General features: G+C 41.8%; 1 protein-coding gene across 2 annotated transcripts in view; it reads right to left on the bottom strand.

Moving 5' to 3' along the window:
* SMAP1 (small ArfGAP 1) overlaps positions 1 to 21,581 on the bottom strand; it is a 225,809-nt gene that overhangs the window by 9,144 nt on the left and 195,084 nt on the right. For both annotated transcript variants that reach the window (XM_038397189.2, XM_038397191.2), the window contains 2 exons: positions 14,096 to 14,223; positions 126 to 294 (listed from right to left, as the gene is read on the bottom strand). In XM_038397189.2, coding sequence (XP_038253117.1) covers positions 126 to 294; positions 14,096 to 14,223 — 297 coding nt within the window. The remainder of the gene's footprint in view (positions 1 to 125; positions 295 to 14,095; positions 14,224 to 21,581) is intronic.

Below are 21,581 nucleotides of genomic sequence, written 5' to 3'. Positions count from 1 at the left end.
TTGAATATACATAAGTAAGGACAAATGTGTTTAATTTTATGTTGACAGGAGATTATAACTACTATATATTCTAAACACTGATTAAAAATTGAATCACTTCGGAAACAGATTTGAAAATTAATTACCTGGAGCATTTTGCTGCTGCATGGTCCCAGTGCCATACAGTGATAAGATGGAGTCTTTGGAGAGTTGTTTCTTTGCTGACTCTTCTGATTTTGTTGTTTGCTCAGTGAACAGATCAAGATCCCCAGATGCAGCAGATAAGGTGGCAGCTGTTGGTTTAGTGGAAGTGCTCTGGGAAATAAAGGTCAAAACAGACAGGCTTATTGAATGAAACTACCAGTGGAAATTATATTAGATTAAGAGCTATGCATTCTCATTCCTAAACTAAATTAAAAGCAACGTAGTTATTAAATTAGTTGTAAGTGAATCAGTATTTTAGAATTTGTAGTATTACCACAAAGAAACCCAAATATTTGCCAATGTGTAGCATCTGCAAGGAGAACCAATTCAGGTTAACACAAGCAGCAAAAACGATGGTGAGTGAATTTGTGCTTATATACATGGGTTACACAATTCTTGCTTTTCCTAAATTTCCCATCTGTGGATAGCATACTTCATAAAATGAAATTAAATGATGAAAAATGATTAAGAAACCAAGAAGGACGTTACAATTTCACATTTTTCATTAATCCTCAGAAAGGAAATTAGGAACTAAAACAAAAGCTTTTTGCAGTGTTAGAAGACATTACCTTGTCTACAATTAGCTTCTTTACTCTAAGGCCTGGTCTACACTGGGTGGGGAGGAGGGGACACTGATCTAAGATACGCAACTTCAGCTACGAGAATAGCGTAGCTGAAGTCGACACATCTTAGATCGACTTAGAATCACTTACTTTGCGTCCTCGCCGTGCGGGCTCAACTGCGGCCGCTCCCCCGTCGACTCCGCTTCCACCTCTCACCATGGTGGAGTTCTGGAGTCGATGGCAGAGCGATCGGGGATAGATTTATCGTGTGTACACTAGACACGATAAATCGATCCCCAACAGATCGATCACTACCTACTGATGCGGTGGGTAGTGTAGACATAGCCTAAGAATATTGTGCAATAGAATTTTACGCTAAATTATAAGTAACGTATCTTCTCTGAAATATGTTGCCTGTGAATTGTTGCTTGATATTTTCACATCTGGAAAACTGACTTTTGGACAATTAAGATGCCATCACTAAGCAAATAAACACCATCTCAAGTTTCATAAGCCTCTAGTCTACCTTCAATCTTTCTCATTACTTTATACTTATTACTTTATAAACAAATTACATGAAGATGGCTTCCAGGTTCTACTATTCTGTTACTGATACACAAATAATATGGTTCCTTGCCTCTGGTATCTGAATAGACAACATATTGTCTTTATACAACATACTCCTCTACCACAATGAAAATGATCATTTTACCAATGGGAATTCACTATTGAGTTGGACTGTGCAGGCATGAAAAGAGACACTGGACAACAATATATGCTTAAAAATAAGGCCATAACTAACTTTAAAACAGCCATTTAGAATTTGCAAGGGTTAAATCCCCTCCTTAGCTATCAGCCTTATACCTGGCCAATATGGGCTCCCAGTAGCGGAGCATACACCAGTTGTAAGCCCTATAATCCATCAAAGAGCGAACTAACCAGTTACACTCCTCAAGGATCAGGGGGATGGACCTGCAGACAAATTTCCCTGCCATTTTTACCTCACATTAAGGATAGGGGAACAGATGAAAGGAAGTTCAGGATGCGCAAATCCTAGGCTTAAGATAATTACACCCTCCCCCTGCTAAATATACCAAGCCCCCAGGCTGCCCATAACAAGGCTGTCAACCTGCCAGCTGGGACTTACAAATGTCAATGTCCATATTTAGGGTGACCATATTTCCCGATGCTGAATACGGGACACCTGGTAAAATTATTTGCGTTCAAGCAAGTTCAATGGCAATCAGAACTATGCAGTACAAACGTTCAAGTTAACACCAAGTTGATTGAGTCCCTGTTAAAAAAATACTGTGTAGTTGGATTCTTTTTATTTACCTTCTTTTAGGCTTTTGGGTTCACACGGGGAGATGTAATATACACACACACTCCTGTACATCTCTCTCACACGAGGGGCATGACCGACCCATCCGACTCTCCATGCCTGGCTGGGCCCCCAGGACTGACCCACATCTCATGGTACCTGGCACTGTGTCTTCCTGATGCAACACAGGAGGCACGCAGGGTCACATGCCCCTCTGCCCCCGATTTCTGCCAGAGTTCACACCAGAATGTGGCCAGCACTGTGCAGGAGAGAAGGAACGGGATCTGCTTCCAGCAGCGGGGTGCGGGTCGGGGGGGGGGGAGGATTGACCTAGCTCCTGTCTTTACAGAGCTCATCTCTTCCCTCCCCCTCCCATGGCTGGAAGCAGCTTGTCCCTTCCTGCCCACACAGTGTCGAAAGACGGTTAACACCTCCAGGCTACTGGTGGCCATGGGCATAACCCAGCTGCCTCCGGCTACAGCACAGGCAGGAAGGGATTAAACCCAAAGGATGCATTGTGCACCAGGGCCCAGGGAACCTGACTACAGGGGCTTCAGCGAACCCAGCCTGAAAGTGGCTCAGCAGGGGAGGGTGCCTAGGTGACAGAGCAGCCCCACACTCCTTAGGGACATGACGAGAGGGTGGCAGGCGGTGCCACAGGTGAAGAGGGTCATAAGCCCATGTCCGGGAGGCTGTTGTGGAGCCTGCAGGGTCAGGGTGCAAATAGGCTGGAAATTACCAGCCACCAGCCTTGCACACCCCCATCCATAATTGGCCATTGGACCCCACTCACTACTGGTGTGTGGTGACTAGCAAGCAGGGACCTGGCCAGCAGCAGGAACTGCCAGTACTGATGGGGGGTGGTTGGAATAAAAAAATACAGGACAATTTGCCCATTTTTAAGAAGCTGGGATACCTGCAGGAGGGCTTAAATATGGGACTGTCCCTTTAAAAATGGGATGTCTGGTCACCCTATCCATATTAGATTCATAGAATCATAGAATATCAGGGTTGGAAGGGACCCCAGAAGGTCATCTAGTCCAACCCCCTGCTCAAAGCAGGACCAAGTCCCAGTTAAATCATCCCAGCCAGGGCTTTGTCAAGCCTGACCTTAAAAACCTCTAAGGAAGGAGATTCTACCACCTCCCTAGGTAACGCATTCCAGTGTTTCACCACCCTCTTAGTGAAAAAGTTTTTCCTAATATCCAATCTAAACCTCCCCCATTGCAACTTGAGACCATTACTCCTCGTTCTGTCATCTGCTAGCAACTTCCAGAAAAGGTTACAAAAAACATTCAGTGTAACATTACAGATGACCAGATCACTTAATTACTGAATATGTGGCAAAAAGCCACATGATATGAGCCCAGTTTTGTGTTACAGGAAAAATGCCTTTCTAATTCCAAAATCTCAGCATTCCAGGAAATCTGGCAAAAACTAAATTAGATCAGAACAAACCAGAGAGAGAGGGAGGACAGATGGCAGCAACCTGAGGCCTAGACAAAGCTCCAAAACCTGGAAGGAAAAGGAAGCCCAAGACCAATCAGGATTCCAGCATTTCTACAACAGCCAATCAAGGGCAGAGGAGAGGGTCACCACAGCCTGAAAGTAGTGGGGAGGAGACAAGGACCTGCATTATCCCCTGCAGCTAGGTCAAACCTACACCCTAGCTAGCAAGGTGTGTACGTACTTACAGTAACAGCTTGCTTTCATCCAGGTTAATATACAAAAGTGTTTACTCTTACTTACTACAGACATCAGTTTTTCTTAATGTGGATCAGATTAAAAATTAACATGTCTGATAAGGTCTAGAAAACATTCCACTTTCAGTATGTGACTATTGTTTGTAAGGAAAGCATGGGCTCTCTTTTAGGAAACATCAAATTATAAACTATTAAAATTATTTACATTTAGGTAACACTCCTTTCATTTTAAACAACATTTTGTTCTATGCAGATTATATAGAAATAGAAATTCTTAATTCTATTGTTATGCAACTTCATGGTCCACTTATTGGTGGGTTAGCATAAGCAGGCAGAGTCCTGGAAGAATTACAGAGGCCTGGGTATACAATGGCAGTTCCTCTCCTGCTGCGGGTGCCACTGTACAGAACAGTTACGTTTTCTTTCAGCGGCAGAAAGTGAAGGCATATCCCTCAACTTCTCAGTGTTATTTCCTGTGACAAGGGTACTTTCTTGGCAGAAGGGTGTGCCAAAAAATACCCACTCTCGCAGCAACACAGCAAATTAAACTAGTGTGTGTGAGGTTGATTAATTTCTGTTATAATTATTAGGAGGTTATTTGACTTGATCTGGGGGAGCTGATGGGTCTGTTTATTCAGTGAATTAAAAAAAAGGTTTTCAGGGGTGTTCGAAGTGTTGGATGAGTACTCATTGTAGCTTGTAAAAAAAAATCAAAGTAAAGAAATAAATATTTAATTAGGGGTTTGCAATATTTACTAATAAGGCGATTTATGCTTAATGTCAGTCAGAAGGCCACAAATAAAATTTCAATGCTGTGGTTTGGTTGTAAATCTAAATTACTTCTTCCCCCTCAAAAGTTGCTACTTACGTTTTAGAAAAGCTAGTTCATTAATGTATGTACTTAAAAATTAAATAAAAAAACTGACATCACTAACACACACACGGATGCACGCAGAGAAACAAGAGCTTTAAAATGCTATCATTTTAAAGGCTAGCTGAAAAAAATGTTACCTGACAAGATTGAGCCCTGGTCTACACTAGAAACTTATGTCGGAATAACGAAGTTGCTCAGAGCAACGCAGTTATACTGACCAAACTCCCAGTGTAGGAAGCTCTATATGGTGGGAGAGCTTTTCCTGTCAGAGCTACTGCCATTAGCTATGCCAATGAGAGAAACTCTGTAAGCGATTGTCTACACTTACAGTGGGTTGATTTAGCAGATGTAGTGAAGACCCGCTAAATTGACTACCGATCACTCTCCTGTCGACTCCAGTACTCCACTGGAACAAGAAGCATAAGGTAAGTCAACAGAAGAGTTTCTCCCATCGACCCAGCACGGTGTAGACACCGCAATAAGTCGATATCTTCAATATCTTCATTAATTATCTGGATGATGGTGTGAATTGCACCCTCACCAAGTTTGCAGATGACAAACTGGGAGGAGTGGTAGATACACTGGAAGGTAGGGATAGGATACAGAGGGACCTAGACAAATTAGAGGATTGGGTGAAAAGAAATTAACGTAGCTGGAATTGCGCACCTTCGGTCGACTTAACTCCGTAATGTAGATTTGCCCTAAGTGTAGACAAGCCCTAGGAATTCACGACGGCCTATGTCTCCTGCAAGAGTTTGATGACATCCATATTGACTGAATAATATGTGCAGTATTATAGCCATATGGTATACCTTTAAGCAACACTGTACGCAGTAATTCCTAAGCAAATAGTGCACAGAAAAACTAACTTTCTCTGCAGGTGGCTCAGTGACTACACTGAAGAGATGTGCTGTGATATATGAATATATTTGAACATTATGTACATTGTATAAGCAACTTTCACTCTGTATATATTTATAAATCAAAATGTATTTCTCTTGTTTATGTTATTAATGGTTTACACATTTGGCCAGTCAAAGAAGAAGAATACAAAGGTGAAGTGATGTTTATTGGGCCCTGGGCCAGGAATGCAGCTGATGAGGCTTGTGCCCTTGTGGCATGAACCAAAAGAGCCGGGGCTGGGACCTTGGCAAGCTCATGTGCAGATGCAGGCTGTGATCCAGGAAGATATTCTTTGAGATGAGACGGGGAGTCCTTTCATCTGGCCTGCCATCACCACGAATAGCTGATTCAATTTCCTGAACAGCTTTGTGCGCTCAATGTAGAATGCTAGCACCTGCTGAACATCCACTGAGTGCAGCCTCTGCTCTTGGGTACCAGCGTGAGGCTTAGAATAGAAGACAGGCAGAAAGATGTCTTGGCTAGTGTGGAATTGTGATATCTTGGGAAGGAAGGCTGGGTGAGTCCTGAGCTGCACCGTGTCTTTGTGGTAGACCGTGTAGGGTGGGTCGGAGGTGAGGATCTTTAACTCGGACACCCAAGAGGGTGATGTGATGGCAACCAGGAAGGCATTTTCCAAGACAAAGAGCAGGGAGCAAGTTGTCAGCAGTTCAAAAGGGGGCACTGTTAGTCTGGGGAGGACCAGGTTAAGGTCCCATGCAGGAACAAGCTGTCTTATCTGTGGAATAGATGTCCCAGGCCCTTGAGGAAGCATCCTATCATGGGGTTAGCGAATCCGGAGCATCTAAACACTTCCGGATGTCTGAGCACTCTGTACGAACACACTCAGTGCCAGGTCCTGGAGGTCTGCAGCAGGCTGAGTGCGGAGAACAGATTCCATAAGCAGTTGCTTGAGGCAGAAATCTCGGTCCTTCTTTGTACTTGGGTGGGAAGCCCTGGAGATTTTGCACCTTTTTTGACTGATGCGCCTCCCCCAAACACCTTGGGCAAGAGTTGTGGGGGTCACTAATGGGCACAGAGTTTATAGCCTTGGGTTCGCGGCATGCCCCGGAGCCCAAGGAGGGGTAAGGGTCTGGGGAGAAACCCCGCTCCCAAACCTGTTTACACTATACAACTATCTACCATACACTAAAGAAATATGACTAACAAGAACTACAACTACACTAACTAGGGAGAGAAGGCTAAGGAAGACACTTGCAGAACAAGTGATCGCAGTTCTGACGACCATCATGGGCAGTAAGAAGGAACTGTAGGGGGATCGGGTTAGCAGGATCATATATTGAGCACCATAAAGGTGCCACTCCAAGGGGCTCCGCAGCTGACCCGATGGGAGTTGCTAGGGAAAAAAACTCTCCAACAACTGTGCACGTGGCACGCACATACCTGATTGGAATAGACATGAACAAGCACTCTAAGAATAACACAGGCTACATTTTCAGAGGACAAGAGGTCTTTGTAGTGACTTTAGAATGTGTACCCTAAGACCAAGGACTACTTTGCAGTTTTCTTTATATAACAGATTCAGCCTTTCTGCCAAGAAGTCACTGTTCCTGGTTGAACGTGGAGGTGTTATTCATAGGCTGGATTGCCCAACTTGACCATTTGTGGGCTTCTGTCCACCTCAATAATAAGATGGCCTCCTTGTAAAGTACCAATGACTTCATTCCTACTCCTTTATTCACAAGTCACTGATGTGGCGATGTCAACGACGTTTTCTACATGTATGTTATGCAGTTGCATAGACCTGTGCCTGCTGACATGGGGCGGGGGCAGCGCACAACCCTGGAACAGCTCAAACTAACCTCCACACCAGGGAAAGCAGTGGCACCTCCAAGCGGCTCTCAGCTGTTTCTCTGCTCCTGCATCTGCCTCTCCCTGCCCACCGCAGCTCACCAGTTCAGTTGCTCTGCAGAGAGGGGTCCTGGCTGCACCATATGACTGAGCAATTTTGGGGGGTTGGCATGTGACCCCACATACCGCATCCCCCCCATGCATTACCTCTTTGCAGTTGTGTGTGGACGTGAAGGCAAGAGACCCTGATTGTCCCAAATAGTTCACATTACTTTTTCCACTCTTGGTCTGTCCATATTCTGTATGTCCCTTAGTTATTTAAATGAACTTCCCCATTAGAGTTTTGTGGTGTCAGTTGTTACTGTTGTTCTGTCTAGCTCGTATCAGGTGGCCAGATTTGAACTTTCTGCAGGGAGTCCACCAATTCAGCAACTGGAGCACAAGAGACTGTTACCTCAAGGGGAATAAGGCAACGTTTCAGAGAGGAAAACTTTAGAAATGGTAGAGGGGAGATGAAAGGAAATCCCTCTTTTTTCAGAAGGACAGACTCGACTCCCTTCCATATCCGTCACTGGTGGATTTAGCTTACAATAAGGGTGTTCCTTCCTCCCTGTGTGATGTAATAAAAATGAAGACAAGACAAGGTAATATGGTATAAACAAAAGGTAAGCGTATTAAGGGAAAAGGTACAGAAAACTGGGAAAAATGCGGGGGAAGAAACGCAAACTTAACCATACCGTGATTCAGTGACTGGCTTTAGGAGCTTGAAGCTCAAACCTGCAATACCTTCCTTGGCCTTCAGAAAAACAATAAATGAAACCCCAATATAGAAACCTTTCCTACGATTTAGGCGCAGTGGACACTATGCACGGACCCGAGGCCCAGAACTTTCTACTCTCCAGCTAATTGGAAGTCTCTGAGGAGGACCACATGGCAGTCCTGATGACTGCTGGATTTTGTCGTAGGCAGGGAGACCCTCTGGGATGATGGACACCAGGAAAGCAGGACCCTCCACAGGTAAGATGGATTCGGTTCGCTGTGGTGGGAATAGTGATGAGAGGCCTCTCCTTCCTCAACCTTGCTGCGGGATAGATGGTACTCTTCTATCTAGCTCTGGAATGTTGGGCAGACCTGACCGTGCATGTGCTGTTTCTGGAATGGACAGCACCGCGCAGGCGCTGAGCAAGATCTTATATAATCTTTAAGGCGGGAAAAGTTTTGAGGGAATAGAATATTGGGGGTTGGATCTGGTGGGGAAAGCTGGTTTAGTCCGGTTTGAGCCAGAGGACTCCAGTGTCTAAGTTGTAAACAAGTTCACTTACAAAGATGGAGTCCAAGGGTCATAGTTCATATACTCCATATTAGATTTTATTAAAGCCAGTGATTCACTTAACATACTAAAACAACTAATTGAACATATTAAACAGTACCAATATTTTTCTTCTTTATACCTAACAAGCCAGAATCTCCATCTTGCAGCTGAGATCAAATAAACTGAAGGCTGAAATGGGATCAGGAAGCCTTATAATGGTTCATGTTGAAATGTGGTCTGTGGAGAATTTTTATACATAATACTAACATGCACTGCAGATGCATTAAGAGTCTTATGGCTTGCCTGGTGTGCAACTGACAGTTGCTGAATCAGGTCCACTATCAATTTGATTCCCATCGGTGGTGGAAACCTTATCTTTGTGTCCAGAGTTAGTCACAGGCCCTATGTGTGGATCATATGACCATTCTCCATGTTTATCACAAATCTGGGCTCTTGTAGGAAGGGTAGAGTTATTTTGGCTCTCTCTCTTGAGGAAGCTCTGACAAGCAAGTTGTTTAGGGGTGAGTGGAGACTTGAATTTTCTGCTCCTGAAAGCCATTACATGAACTTATCAGTACTTTGGTAATGAACTTTAATCATGTCTATAGGTCAAAAGGGACAGCTCTGCCGTGGAAATGTTTCTTATGACAGTAGAAGCACAGGTACTCTGATGAGATGTCAGGGAAGTGCAGGTATGCTTCCTTTAGGTAGAGTCCCTTATTGAGAAAGCTGCACATGGACACGATTGTTTCAGTCTAGAGGTTTAAATTCCAAGGACACTTGTTAAAAATGTTAGGTTCAGAATGGATTTCACATCTCTATTTTAATGTGATAAAGAATATTAAGCACACTCCAAGGAATTTATCTTTATGTCATTCTTTCTATGGCTTTTATCTGCAACAGACAGAATACTGCTTGTCCCAGGACTAATTTCTGGAATGATCACACATTTACTTCTGCAGTGTTGTGACAGTTCTATGGATTATCTCCTCTCAATGACCAATCTGTCTGAGTTATTCTCTCCCAGCTATTGACAAATCTGTAGTTTTCCTCTGAGATGGACAGAGACCCCTCTAACTCCAGCATAGTATTAGGCAATACACATAAATACTGTGCCTAACATATATAAAAGTGTTGGGATGTTATATTAACTGAACGAATTATATTCTCCCAACAATTCTGTCCAACCATGTCAAGTATCCTATAATATCTTGCATTAGCAGAAGTAAGCTTTGACTTACGTAGACAGGAAAACTATCAGGATTAGGACATATGATTGTTTTACTATATCAACAGTTACAGAGTTACTCTCACAGGCTAATACTGGAATGTGGAAAAGGACAAGATATATGAATGTTCTATCTAGGAGGAAGGAGATGCCTTCATGTCCCTTGGTACACATCCCCCTTGTGTTTGTTGAAAAAGAGATAAGTGGTACACCATTGTACCAGAAAAAGTAGAAAGCTGATTAGTTATATCTAGTTTCAGATGAGAGACAGTACCTTTTACTGGTAAACAGGCAGTAAAAAATGGCTATTGGGGTATAACTTTGGGAGCACATCTTCTGTATGAGGTGAATGTAACAACACTGCAAGAGATAGCTTTTCAGACACTGGTATCATATTGAACCCTTTTTCTGAACTATATTGTTGGCTTATAGCAATAAATCTGACTGATATTGGTTACCTGCTCACTTGAATATATTTCAAAGTATATATTTCACATATTACCACAATGTGGTTGAGCAATGTCTCAGCAATATGTCCTATAAATACAGTATAGTCTACACTGCACCTTCCTCCTCTGTCAAATCTGTTGCAGCATTCCCTTCCAGAGGTGTGGTTGCTTGTGTGGGTCAGAGGTGAGTGATGGCTGTGAAAGGGTTCTGTTCTGAAAGGGTTGTCTGTAAACTTTCTATGTATGAAAGCTACTTCTTGTCTTTATCAGCTGTTGCTACAAAATTCTCCACAGCTTTTCTGCCCCAATATTTTGAATTGGTCAAGAAACACTGTTTAATTATACATCTGCCTTCCTCAAATGAAGACACAGAAGCCCGAAAACCCTATATTAGCTATCATTGATCATTTTGATAAGTATTGGTGGGACAGGCAAGCTTTGAGTCACAGAGCTCTTCTTCAGGTCTGGGAAAGATACTCCGAGTATCACCGCTAAATGCAAGGTGGAACAGACTGTTTAAAATATGTTCTAACTACTTATGCTAAAGAGCCATTCAACACCCGTAAACATCCCTGCACATATAGGGCAAAAAAGGGATGTATGGCTTATTACAACAATCTGTAACCGACTAACTGCATTTTTTTGTCCTATGATAGCGGAGATCTTAACAGCCCACTCTGCCTTGAATGGTCTCTTACAATATGTGCTAACTACTTATGCTAAACAACCTGTTCCACCTTGCATTTAGCTGTGACGCTTTGAGTACCTTTTCCAAACCTGAAGAAGCATTCTGTGTGGCTTGAAAGTTTGTCTTTCTAACCAGCAGAAGCTGGTCCAATAAAAGATATTACCTCACCCACCTTATATCTTGGGATTGACACAGCTACAACTATGTGACATACATGTTAAGTGTAAGGAGTCCAATAATGTGGACTGCTATGGAGGCATTTGCAGTTCCTTTCCAGATTTAATGTGAAGTACCCATTTCTCTAATTATTATTACTACCTCTTGATCTCCCACTACAGCTTGTTGTATACCCACAGATTATGTGACTTTGACATTCCTTTAAATAAATGAGCAATAATAGTCTGTCATGAGTTGCTGTCTCCTCTTCTCATCGCTGTATTGGGAAAATTCCCCTTCTTTGACAATAAAGAATTAGAGGGAGAGAAATGCTACAAAGAGCCTATCTTCTTGCTCTTGCTTTTGGATTTCTCTGGCTTGCACTTTTTTGGGTGTCTTTCTCTGTTAAATTTAAAGATAATGATAATGTGCTAAATCATTTACTTGAACTAAATCACTTACTCCCAGAAAATCCAATCTCTCCTTACTGAAAGTTAAGTCAAAATAATTGTTTGAATCAAACTTTGGAATTTTTGTCACATTTATAAGACCTGTTAGTGCTGCTATGCTTAGAAAAGTTAAAACTCAGGAAATCGGTTAAATTTGGCTTAAATGATTCTCCTTATGTACTTTTTAATCATCAAATAGCAAATCTCTTCTGTAATGATTTGGAGAAATAGGACATAGAACATTTAAGAGGATGTCTCCCTTTCTTGAATGCAGGGAGGCTGTAAAGAGATCGTTGGTTGCTGAGGAAATAAAAGGAGCTCTAGGAGTCTCTACAGGGCCACTGCTAGCAGTAAGCACAAGCAGACAGAATTCTTGACAGAACCACATATGATCTCTGTGACCACTCATACTGGCTAGATCCCTGTAGGAGAACATACGTCCAGTGTTCCCATGGCAAAATAGCTTACCCCAAACTAGGAAGGTAAAGTCTGGGTCAGCAGTGTTTAAGTAGCCGCTCATGGTAGGTGCTGGAGCCACTCCACGTGAAGCGTTGCAGGAGAAAGTAGTGCTAATGCTACTTTCCCCCTGTTCCTTGGCACTCTCTGCAGCCTCTTCCTTCAGAAACAGGACTTGCTAGGTATGGAACAAAGGGTCTCCTGTTGCCTGCTCAACAAACTTGGCACAGCCCGTGCCAGGCACGAACTATGATATCAGTTTACCAAGGATGACTGGAGAGGGACCCGGCCCATCCTCAGTTGTCTGGGCTCTGCTCCTTCTGCCAGGGACCCAGCAATGCAGGCAGATTGTCCCTTCAAGGAGGGCTGCACATGCAGAGCACTTTCTGGTCGTCTTCTTGTGACACCTCTCCCGCCTTACATCTTACAGCATCATGGATTGGGGGGACAGGGATTACCTTGGATGATCAAATCCCTCACTCAAGCCCAGGAAGAATTTTTTCTGCAAATTTAAAAAGCATAAAGCCAGTTAGGCTCAGGAGCCAATTTGCAGAAAAAAAAAAAAAAAGACTTCGACTATTTTCAAGGACTTTTTACACATGGGGGACTGAATCCTGCTACTTCCTATAACTGGTTTCTGAGAAGAAACACAAAACCAGCCTGGGACTTCTAGAGAAGAAGAAACATACTGTATAGGTCGTTGGACAAGCAAAGATCAAAGAAAGCAATATTATATGTGGAGCTAGTAGCTACCCTCTATTTAGGTTGCCCAACACTCTCCCTTATAGTATTCCACCACCTTTTCTTTGAGAAATATGAACACTTCCATTGTTTGCAGCAGGCTTCCGATATTCAGCAGGGAACCTCCTTTTCTTTGTTCCATTCCTTTGAGATTTAGCTGAGTTGGGACATGCTAAAAATCACCATTTCCCTTCTCTCACTTATTTTCCTCAGGAAAATTTTTGCTACATGTCAAAATTACTGAACATTTTAAAGAACCGAGCCCATGCTACTGTCAGAATAGCAGGAGACACAGACCCCAGCATCCCATTCTCTGAAGGGCACCATGTGGGGCAGAAGCCCACTCATCTTCCAGGGGGGCAGGGAGGAGAAATTGAGTCAGGCTCTCTCCATAACTGCTACCCTCCTCCCCCCCACCCAAGCTCAGCATATGGCCTTGGTATCCCATTGCCTCCACACAACCTGGGATTCCCACATGGGACTCCTCCTTATTTTGGCGCAGGAGAGGGGTGCAGTCAAGAGTTGGGCCAGGCTTGGTTCCCTCCCAGATCCAGCAGTTCATTCCCACTCTGCGATAACAGCCTTCTCCTGCTGCTAGCTAATGTAATTAGCCCCCAAAGTCAAAGATCCATCCATTTAAAGAAGTATTTTACTGAAAATTATGCATTTATAAAAAAGAAATTCATTAAAAGTATGTTTCAAATGAATCTATAAAGCCATATTAAAAATCAAAACATCCTCAACCAGTAACAACAGACTACAGTTAAATAGTAAGAAAAAAACCCATTAGAGTCGTGTCCATTCTTTCCCTTCCAAAACTGGGTAAATAGTCAGCAGATTGGTGAATGATACTGCTTTTCACATCTAGTTCACCAGATAAAATCCATGACTGCTCTGTGATCACAAGTTGTTGACATCTGGTGACAGCTTAGTTGTCTACATGTCATCGGATGTCGTTCTTTGTCTAGTTCTTAGTACAAGAAGTCCACAAGAACTGGGACAACCCACACCTTCCTTGGCAATCTCAGAGAGGCCAAAGACTGAATGGGCATAGAGAAAAACTAATCTCTTTTACTGTGTATTGTTGATCTCTCTAGGTCTAAGATGTTAGTAAGACAGTGTGGAAAAGCTTGTCCTAACGCTATATCTGTACTTAATAAAAGACAGATGATTTCAGTCTAAAATTTGGTCTGACATTTTTCACAAACGAAATTCAAGAAAGAAGAAAACAACATGCAATTACACCTTTCTAAAGTTTACCTGAGCAGGAGGTACAGAAGCTGCTGGCAAAGGATTAGAGATCATTGGGCCAAAGATATCCAAGTCATCGTTCAGTGTTGTTACAGTAGTGGTGCTTCCATTTGTAACAGGTGCTTCAGGAGGACCATCTTAAAAAGACAATAGATTCAAGTTTTTAAGTGGAAACCTCTATTAAAACAGGAATTTAATAATTGTAAAATATGTATATAAATCAAATCACTTAAAATGTCATTGCTTAAAAAAAATATTCAGTGTTGAAAGCCAATCTTTGAAATACAATATCTCAGATCCACAAAATTCCAAAAGGACTTTTCTAATTTGAAAAGTACATTATATCAATATAATTAAGAACTGAACATTTTAAATACAGTTTTAAGACTTCCATAATGGCATCTGAGCCCTGGTCTACTCCTTGGGGTGGGGAGGGGGAGGGAGGAGATTGATTTAAGTTACGCAATTCAGCTACGTGAATAATGTAGCTGAAGTCTATGTACTTAGATGTGGTGTACTTAGATGTGGTGTCTTCTGGTGAGTTGACTGCTGCCGCTCCCCCATTGACTCCACCTGCACCTCTCATGGAGATGGAATACAGATGGGAGAGCGCTTGGGGGTAGATTTACCACATCTAGGCTAGACACAATAAATCGATCCCCGCTGGATCGATCGCTGCCCGCCAATCAAGCGGGTACTGTAGACATACCCTTAATCAGTGTAATGGAATACAGTTGTGCAAGCATTTTCACAATTTTAGTCCAACACTCACTAGCACTATAGTATTAGGAATGGGAATTTAATAGTTATCCTACATCTAGCTACCAAAGTTTTGGGCTACTCAACATGAGAGCTATCAAATACATTAATTTGAACTACTCGGGGTAATTAAATATTTGATAATGCTTCAAGTTACTTCCTACAACTGGTTTCTGAGAAGGAACACAAAACCAGCCTGGGACTCCTAGAGAAGAAGAAACATACTGTATAGGTCATTGGACAAGCCAAGGTCAAAGAAAGCAATATTCCGAAAGGACTTCTCTAATTTTCAAACTTACAATGCCATATTTATTCAAAATATCGACTACATTCTTCACATGAAGAAAAGAGATTATAGTAGGTATCGGGTTTTTTTTTTTTTTTAGAATGAGCGATATTTATTTCTATAGAAGTAGAGGTGTAAATTGTGCTTGACAGCCACAAAATAACATGGTCACTGATCTATCCAGAGCTTACAATATATGGCCCTGGAACTTATCAGTATTTATAAACATGTGTGAATTTACTCATCTGAGTAAAGCTGTGCATACACAAATGTGTTTCTAGGATTAAGGTCCAAATTAGATAATCCTGGAAGATGATGGAAGTTGGAAGAAAGCATATAACAAAATCATGCTGTATAAACATTTTAATTTTTTTCCCCTCACATTTAATAACTGATTTTCTAATAACTGCTATATGTGTAGACATGTGAATGTGTAGGCTACATCTTACAGAAAATATGGCCATAATCAATTGTTATTTTTACTCCTAGCAGAATTCAGGATTATGATATTGATGAGACTATATCAAATTAAAACACAGACATTACTGTCAATATAAACAGTGACTGTGGAGAAAGGTATGTTCCCAAAAGTAGACAATTATGCAAAAATATGATTGACATTTCTGGACCACCTACAGATTGTTTTGCATCAAGTTTTACATCATCGTTTAGAAAAAATGGAAAGGATATGTGACAGCAGAATACACATTACACCATATATTAAGAAATTAACAACTTCCTTACACTGAACTTGGTAGGCAAATAATATGAAGTTGAATGGATGGGTTTCATGGAACTTTATGCTTGCTATACTTTATACAAAAAACTTAAGAAGCAGATCTATAAAGTATTTTGCATTGAATAAGAAAGGAATCAGTCTGGGAGTATCCTTCACTGAGAGCAGAAGCAAAGACTCCTCTGGTTAGGGCACTGAAGGACTAGACACCTAATCAAAATGGCCAAAAGACTACAGCATGTCAAACTGCAGATGTGGCTGTACAGATTAATACCATTAGACTAAAATAATAAATTACAAGGACAATAAATAGGGCTCTACCAATATAACAGCCATGAAAAACGTGTCCCGGACCATGAAATAAGCCTGCGAAATCCAATCTCCCTGTGCTGCTGGGAGTGTCTCAGCCTGGAGCTCCTGGCTCCTAGTCCCAGCTGGGCTTGGGAGGGACAGGACTTGTCCTTTTGCTGCACAGCTGCTCTCAGGGGGAGATCAGATCCACCTCTATGTACCTCCCCTTCCTGCAGGAAGCTCCAGGGCTGGGGAGCAATCCCGGAGGTTCCTGCAACCCGAGGAGGCTTCTGGAGATGGAGGTGGGTTCAATCTCCCCCATGTTGCTGGAAGCACACTTCCTCTTTCCCTGCACAGCTGCTCTTGGATACCTCTCCCGGCTACAGATAGCTCCACACCCCCTCCTCGCCACTCGCTTCCTGTCCCCATTGCTTCACAGCCGTGCACATGGGAGGGGGCGAGGGGGGTCATTGTACAGGGAACTGCCCCCGTCCCAGATGCAATTAGCAGCTTGTTTCAGTAAAAATAAAAAGAAGGTCAAGAACTTAACAGAATTTTTTGATTGACACTTTACAATAGCAAATCATAGTCACTCTCTGATTGGTAGATATGACCATTTAAGGCAGTTTTCTAAGATAGTGATCTCAACTGGTAGCCTCAAACTTGAAAACCACTGCTTTAAGTTAACAAAAGCAAGTGGGGGAAAAAAGAAAAAAAAAGGTCAAATGGTTTCAAATGTCATTAATTGAATGTCAGCATAATTCATCTAGCTGGGGCGCTCCCAGCAGCATGGGGGTGATCAGATCCACCTCCACCTCCCAGAACCTCCTGTAACTCCGTGGCTGCTGCATTCAGAGCCCAGCTCTGAAGACAGCACAAACATGAGGATGGCAATCCCGCAACCCCCCTACAACAGGTTTGCAACACACACCCCGCAACTCCTTTTGGGGTCAAGACCTCCACGATTACAACCCGAGAAATTTCAAATGTATACATCTGAAAACATGAAATTGACCAATTTTCAAATCCTTTGGCTGTGAAATTGACCAGAATGGACCATGAATTTGATTATTTAATGATAAATAAGATTAACACCGTTCTAGCTCAATTAAATTTATTTTATTCCTTTATTTTATTTCAATATTGGCTTTGAATATATTTTTCCCTTAACCTGTTTCAGTAGCTGTGTCTATTGTACCCCTGTAAATTAGCCCAGTAATAGTGTTGTTTTCTCTAAACAACGTAACTTTTTATCTACATTTTCCCACTGCCCTGTGGAGACTATTTTAGAAGGAAATATCAAATTATTAGTTACATGTTCTGCGGCAATGCCCAGGGATCCTGTTAAGACTATTGTAGGAGGCCTTGTACAAACATGCAAGATGATACATTCCTTGACTTTTAGAATTTACAATCTAGTTTAAGAGAAGATGCAACAAACAATAAGAGGAAGGGTGAAAGAGTAATGATATTAGAGAGTAAAAAATGTTCACAAGTTCTTGATTGTAAACATTTACTTTAAAAAATGGTAAACAAAGCCCAATATTAAGTCATACATAAACAAATTTATTTGCCTACTTTACCATTAACTCCTCTGAGTTTTAATAAGGCAATTTTAGCTATCTAATATTCTTTTCATTGTTTACATTATGTATTTTTCTCTCAGCTTGGACTATAAAAACCATGCAATTCAGTTTTCAGATTCTCAATGCGCCAACGTATGCGTTGCAAACAATGCAGTTTATTTCATAATACTATCCTCAGCAATGTTTAAAAAAACAGGGAATGTCCCTTTAAATAACTACAGTTACATAATAGGAAGAGATATAGTATGGCCTCTTTTGAAGGACACTATTCAAAGAACTTTCAAGAGCTGTGACTATTGCCCTGGAAAATTTAAAACAACTATTATAATGTAGACTAGGCCCCAATTACTAACTGAGGCTGCAAATACTACTGCAATACAAACACCATAATAATAATACCTATCAATCAGCAGAAAATGCTTATTGTAACAAGCATATGAAGTTTAACTTTCCCTGGAGTTGAGAAGAGGGGGGAAGAAAACTGGGAGTAGAATAAATTGGTTCATATGGAACGCAAACAACCATGGGCAGAAACTTGAAAAAAGGGCCTGAGAGTAACCCAAGCTTTATGAAACAATGTATAAGGAACTGCCATGAAGGTTTGAATCTCTTGTACTCTTTGAGCTGACATAGTGGCTACTAAAAAGGCAGTCTTCATTTACAAGTAGTTTAAACAACAAGTGGCAAAGGGCTCAGAAAGGAGGGACCCATAAACCCTGTTAATACTATATAGAGGTCTCAAGAGACGCAAAACATGAATAGGGACCTTAAGGATTCTAGCCACTTTAAGGTGAGAAAATAAAGTGTAGCCCTGGATAGAAGGGTGATGTGAAGATATTGCTGCTAGATGGACCCTCATGGAACTAACAGAATGTCCAGATGGTTTTAGGGCTAGTAAACAGTTCAATATTGCTGAAAATCGATGTGGCCAAAGGAGACAGCTTGTGCTGGAATGCCCAAATAGAAAACCCCTTTCACTTAGCTTTATAAGCAAATTTAGTCAAGAATTTCCATTTTTTTGAGCAGAAGTTCTGAACTTCAGCTGAACAGCTTCTTCCATTGGATGTCAGCTAGCCACCATCCAGGCTGTCAGCTGTAACAATGCTGAGTCCTGGCTTCCTGAAAGTAGAAGAGTAGTTGCCAAAGGTGGTGGTGGTGAGGTGGAAGGGAAGGGATCCTCGAACGTTTCTGTCAGGCTCTTCACACGGGTACCAAAACTGCTGTCTGATGGAAGATGAAGACTGCAGCAATGGAGGAAGAGGTGGAAGGTCTCTGTTGATGGAACCTGGATGGCTCCAAAGTCCTCTGAGGCTGATAATAGTACTGGGAAGAGGGATGCTGTTTTAAGGAAGCACGTGGTCTCACTTGTTTCCTTCTTGGGGCTGGAATGTACAGGCCCAAAGAATACAGAGTTGCCCAGAAGACCTCAACAAATTGACAGTGTTTTAGAATTAAAAAGTTAATTACCCTCAAAGGGAAGGTTCTCTGTTGTAGTTTGGACCTCCCTGAGAATCTCTAAGGACTGAAGCTAGGAAGATTCTCTCATCGCTACAGATGTGGCTACAGTACAAACCTCTGTATTGGACCTGTCCAGCACAGTCTGAAGGGAAGTATGAAGTATCAGTTATCCCTCAGTCATGATGACTTTTAGTTCCTAACAATGTTCCTGTGGTAGCTAGTTCACAAACCAAGACAGTTTGTCCTAATTCAGACTGTCATAGTTAGAGAGGAAGGCTTGATAGTCAGCCACATATCTGGAGGCTGGCAGAAGAGTAGACTTTGTATCCAAATAGGTAGAGATTCTTTGGGTCATTCTCCCTAGGTGTATATTTGGCAGGCCCCTGCTGCTTTGAACTATCAATCAGCAGCTACTACAAGAGCTTCTGGTACTGGGCTGGAATAGAAAGCATCCAAATCCCATAGAAGAGATTTGGTACCTCCTATCAGCTTGCTTAGATGTAGTTGATATCAATGCTGGCATGTGCCACAAGTCTTTTACGAGCTCTAACAACCCCTCATTTATTGGCACGGTAAGCCTTCTGGGAAGAAAGGGTGCAAGATATCCAGGGCTGTGTACAATTTCTCACACACAACTTCTACAAGTATATCCAGAGTCTCTTGATAAGATCCTGGAAAAACTTGAAGTTGTCAACTGAGGAAGACATTTGGGGATTTATTGCCTCACTGGGAGAGAATGAAGAATTAAAATGGGAACAAGTAATTCTTCTCCTAGCAGATGTTGCTCCTCCTCACTTTTCTCCATCTTCCTTTCTAAAATCATGGGCTGCACTGGCTGGGTTAGTCTATACTGCCCTCTCTTGAAAGGAGATTGTAATAATTGAAAATGGGGAGAAAATGCAGGCTTGCATGACTATGGCTGCATATCTCAGGTTGTCCAGTAGAGCTAAGACTCATGAGTAGATGGTACCAGGATGGGGGACACAAAGGAGGATACTAGGAGGGATGCCCCTATCAGCCCCATGTTGTTTTCTGAAAATGGAGTCCTCTCTAGAATCCCTACCTTTGTGTAGGAGATGACTCCTTTCTGTGTCTTGATGAGAATGAGGAAAAAGGAGTACACACTCCTCCAAAGATGGAACTATCTTATCAAACCCTCCTGGGGAGAGGATGAGAGAACAAATACACGACAGATGTTAGTCATGTTGCTTAAGGTACAACCGGAAGGCTCTCAGATACTATTGTGATAGTTGAAGTATAAGAATATATGTATAAACTAGAATAGAGTGCCTGGATCTGTTGTATCCCATGTAATTGGTGGGGGGATGATAGCAGTACCAGACATATCTCCTTTGTTTGCTGCATTGATGAGCCTAACTCATTCATTAGCTATCACCATCTTCAGCCTCTTGAGGAGAGTACTAGTTCCAGTTAAACAACACTGTACTGTATTTGCCCTGTGTATTACAATACTAGGTTCAGAAGCTTTGGGTACCAAGGAACACATTTCCAAGGTGACTGATACCAAAGTGCCAAGTACTGAAAGGCTGGTATTAAGAGGAACATAGGGCAGAGATTTAGTGGGTACTGTTGGTGCTCTTTTTAATGGTTGATACTACTGCACCACAGTGATCTTTGTCAGCCCGAACCCTCAGAATCTTGCTTCTGACATATGGCTAGAACTCCTGTATGGGGGGAAAGGGTGGTCTAGTTAACCCTCCCCAGCTCTCTTAAAATATCCGACTAAAATGGATGCTACTAGCCAGAAGAATCAGATCTCGCATGTATGGAGACCTGCTCTGCATATGAGTGGAAACTATGTGGATGGTCACTTAAAGAACAATAGATTATGTGTCAAATTTAGTTATGCCATAAGACTAACACACATTAGATAATAAAAATCCAAGCATTTTACTTACTGTATCAGTGAAAAATGTACAGTATATGCTACTGAGAAGCAGATACAAAAGCAATTTTAACTTAAAATCTATCTATTACTTGAAGGCCCAGTGGACATTAACAGTATAACATTGTAATACATTCATCAAACTTAAACTGTGGAACATGTTAAATAATAAATAGTCTTAACAAGCCCTTCAAAAGCATCAAGGACATCCACAGCAAATCCATAAAGAGTATGAGTATTACTTCCTCTTTTGCCATGCCATAAAAAAGTTAATTTCCAGTGCTCTAGCACTGTAACAATGATTTGCCAGAAGGAAAAAATCATTCTGAAGGCCAGTATTATCAAAGCATCAGCATTAAAGATTCAATGATAACACAAGAAATGTGTGGCTTATTGCAACAGAGAAATGCGAGAGATGGAAGAAGGCAGAAATGAGATTTCCACATACTGTACTTCCCTATCTATTTTATTGA

Source organism: Dermochelys coriacea, chromosome 3, assembly GCF_009764565.3.
Source record: "Dermochelys coriacea isolate rDerCor1 chromosome 3, rDerCor1.pri.v4, whole genome shotgun sequence".
Taxonomy (NCBI): Eukaryota; Metazoa; Chordata; order Testudines; family Dermochelyidae; genus Dermochelys; species Dermochelys coriacea.
This window is presented reverse-complemented; position numbering and strand designations above follow the sequence as displayed.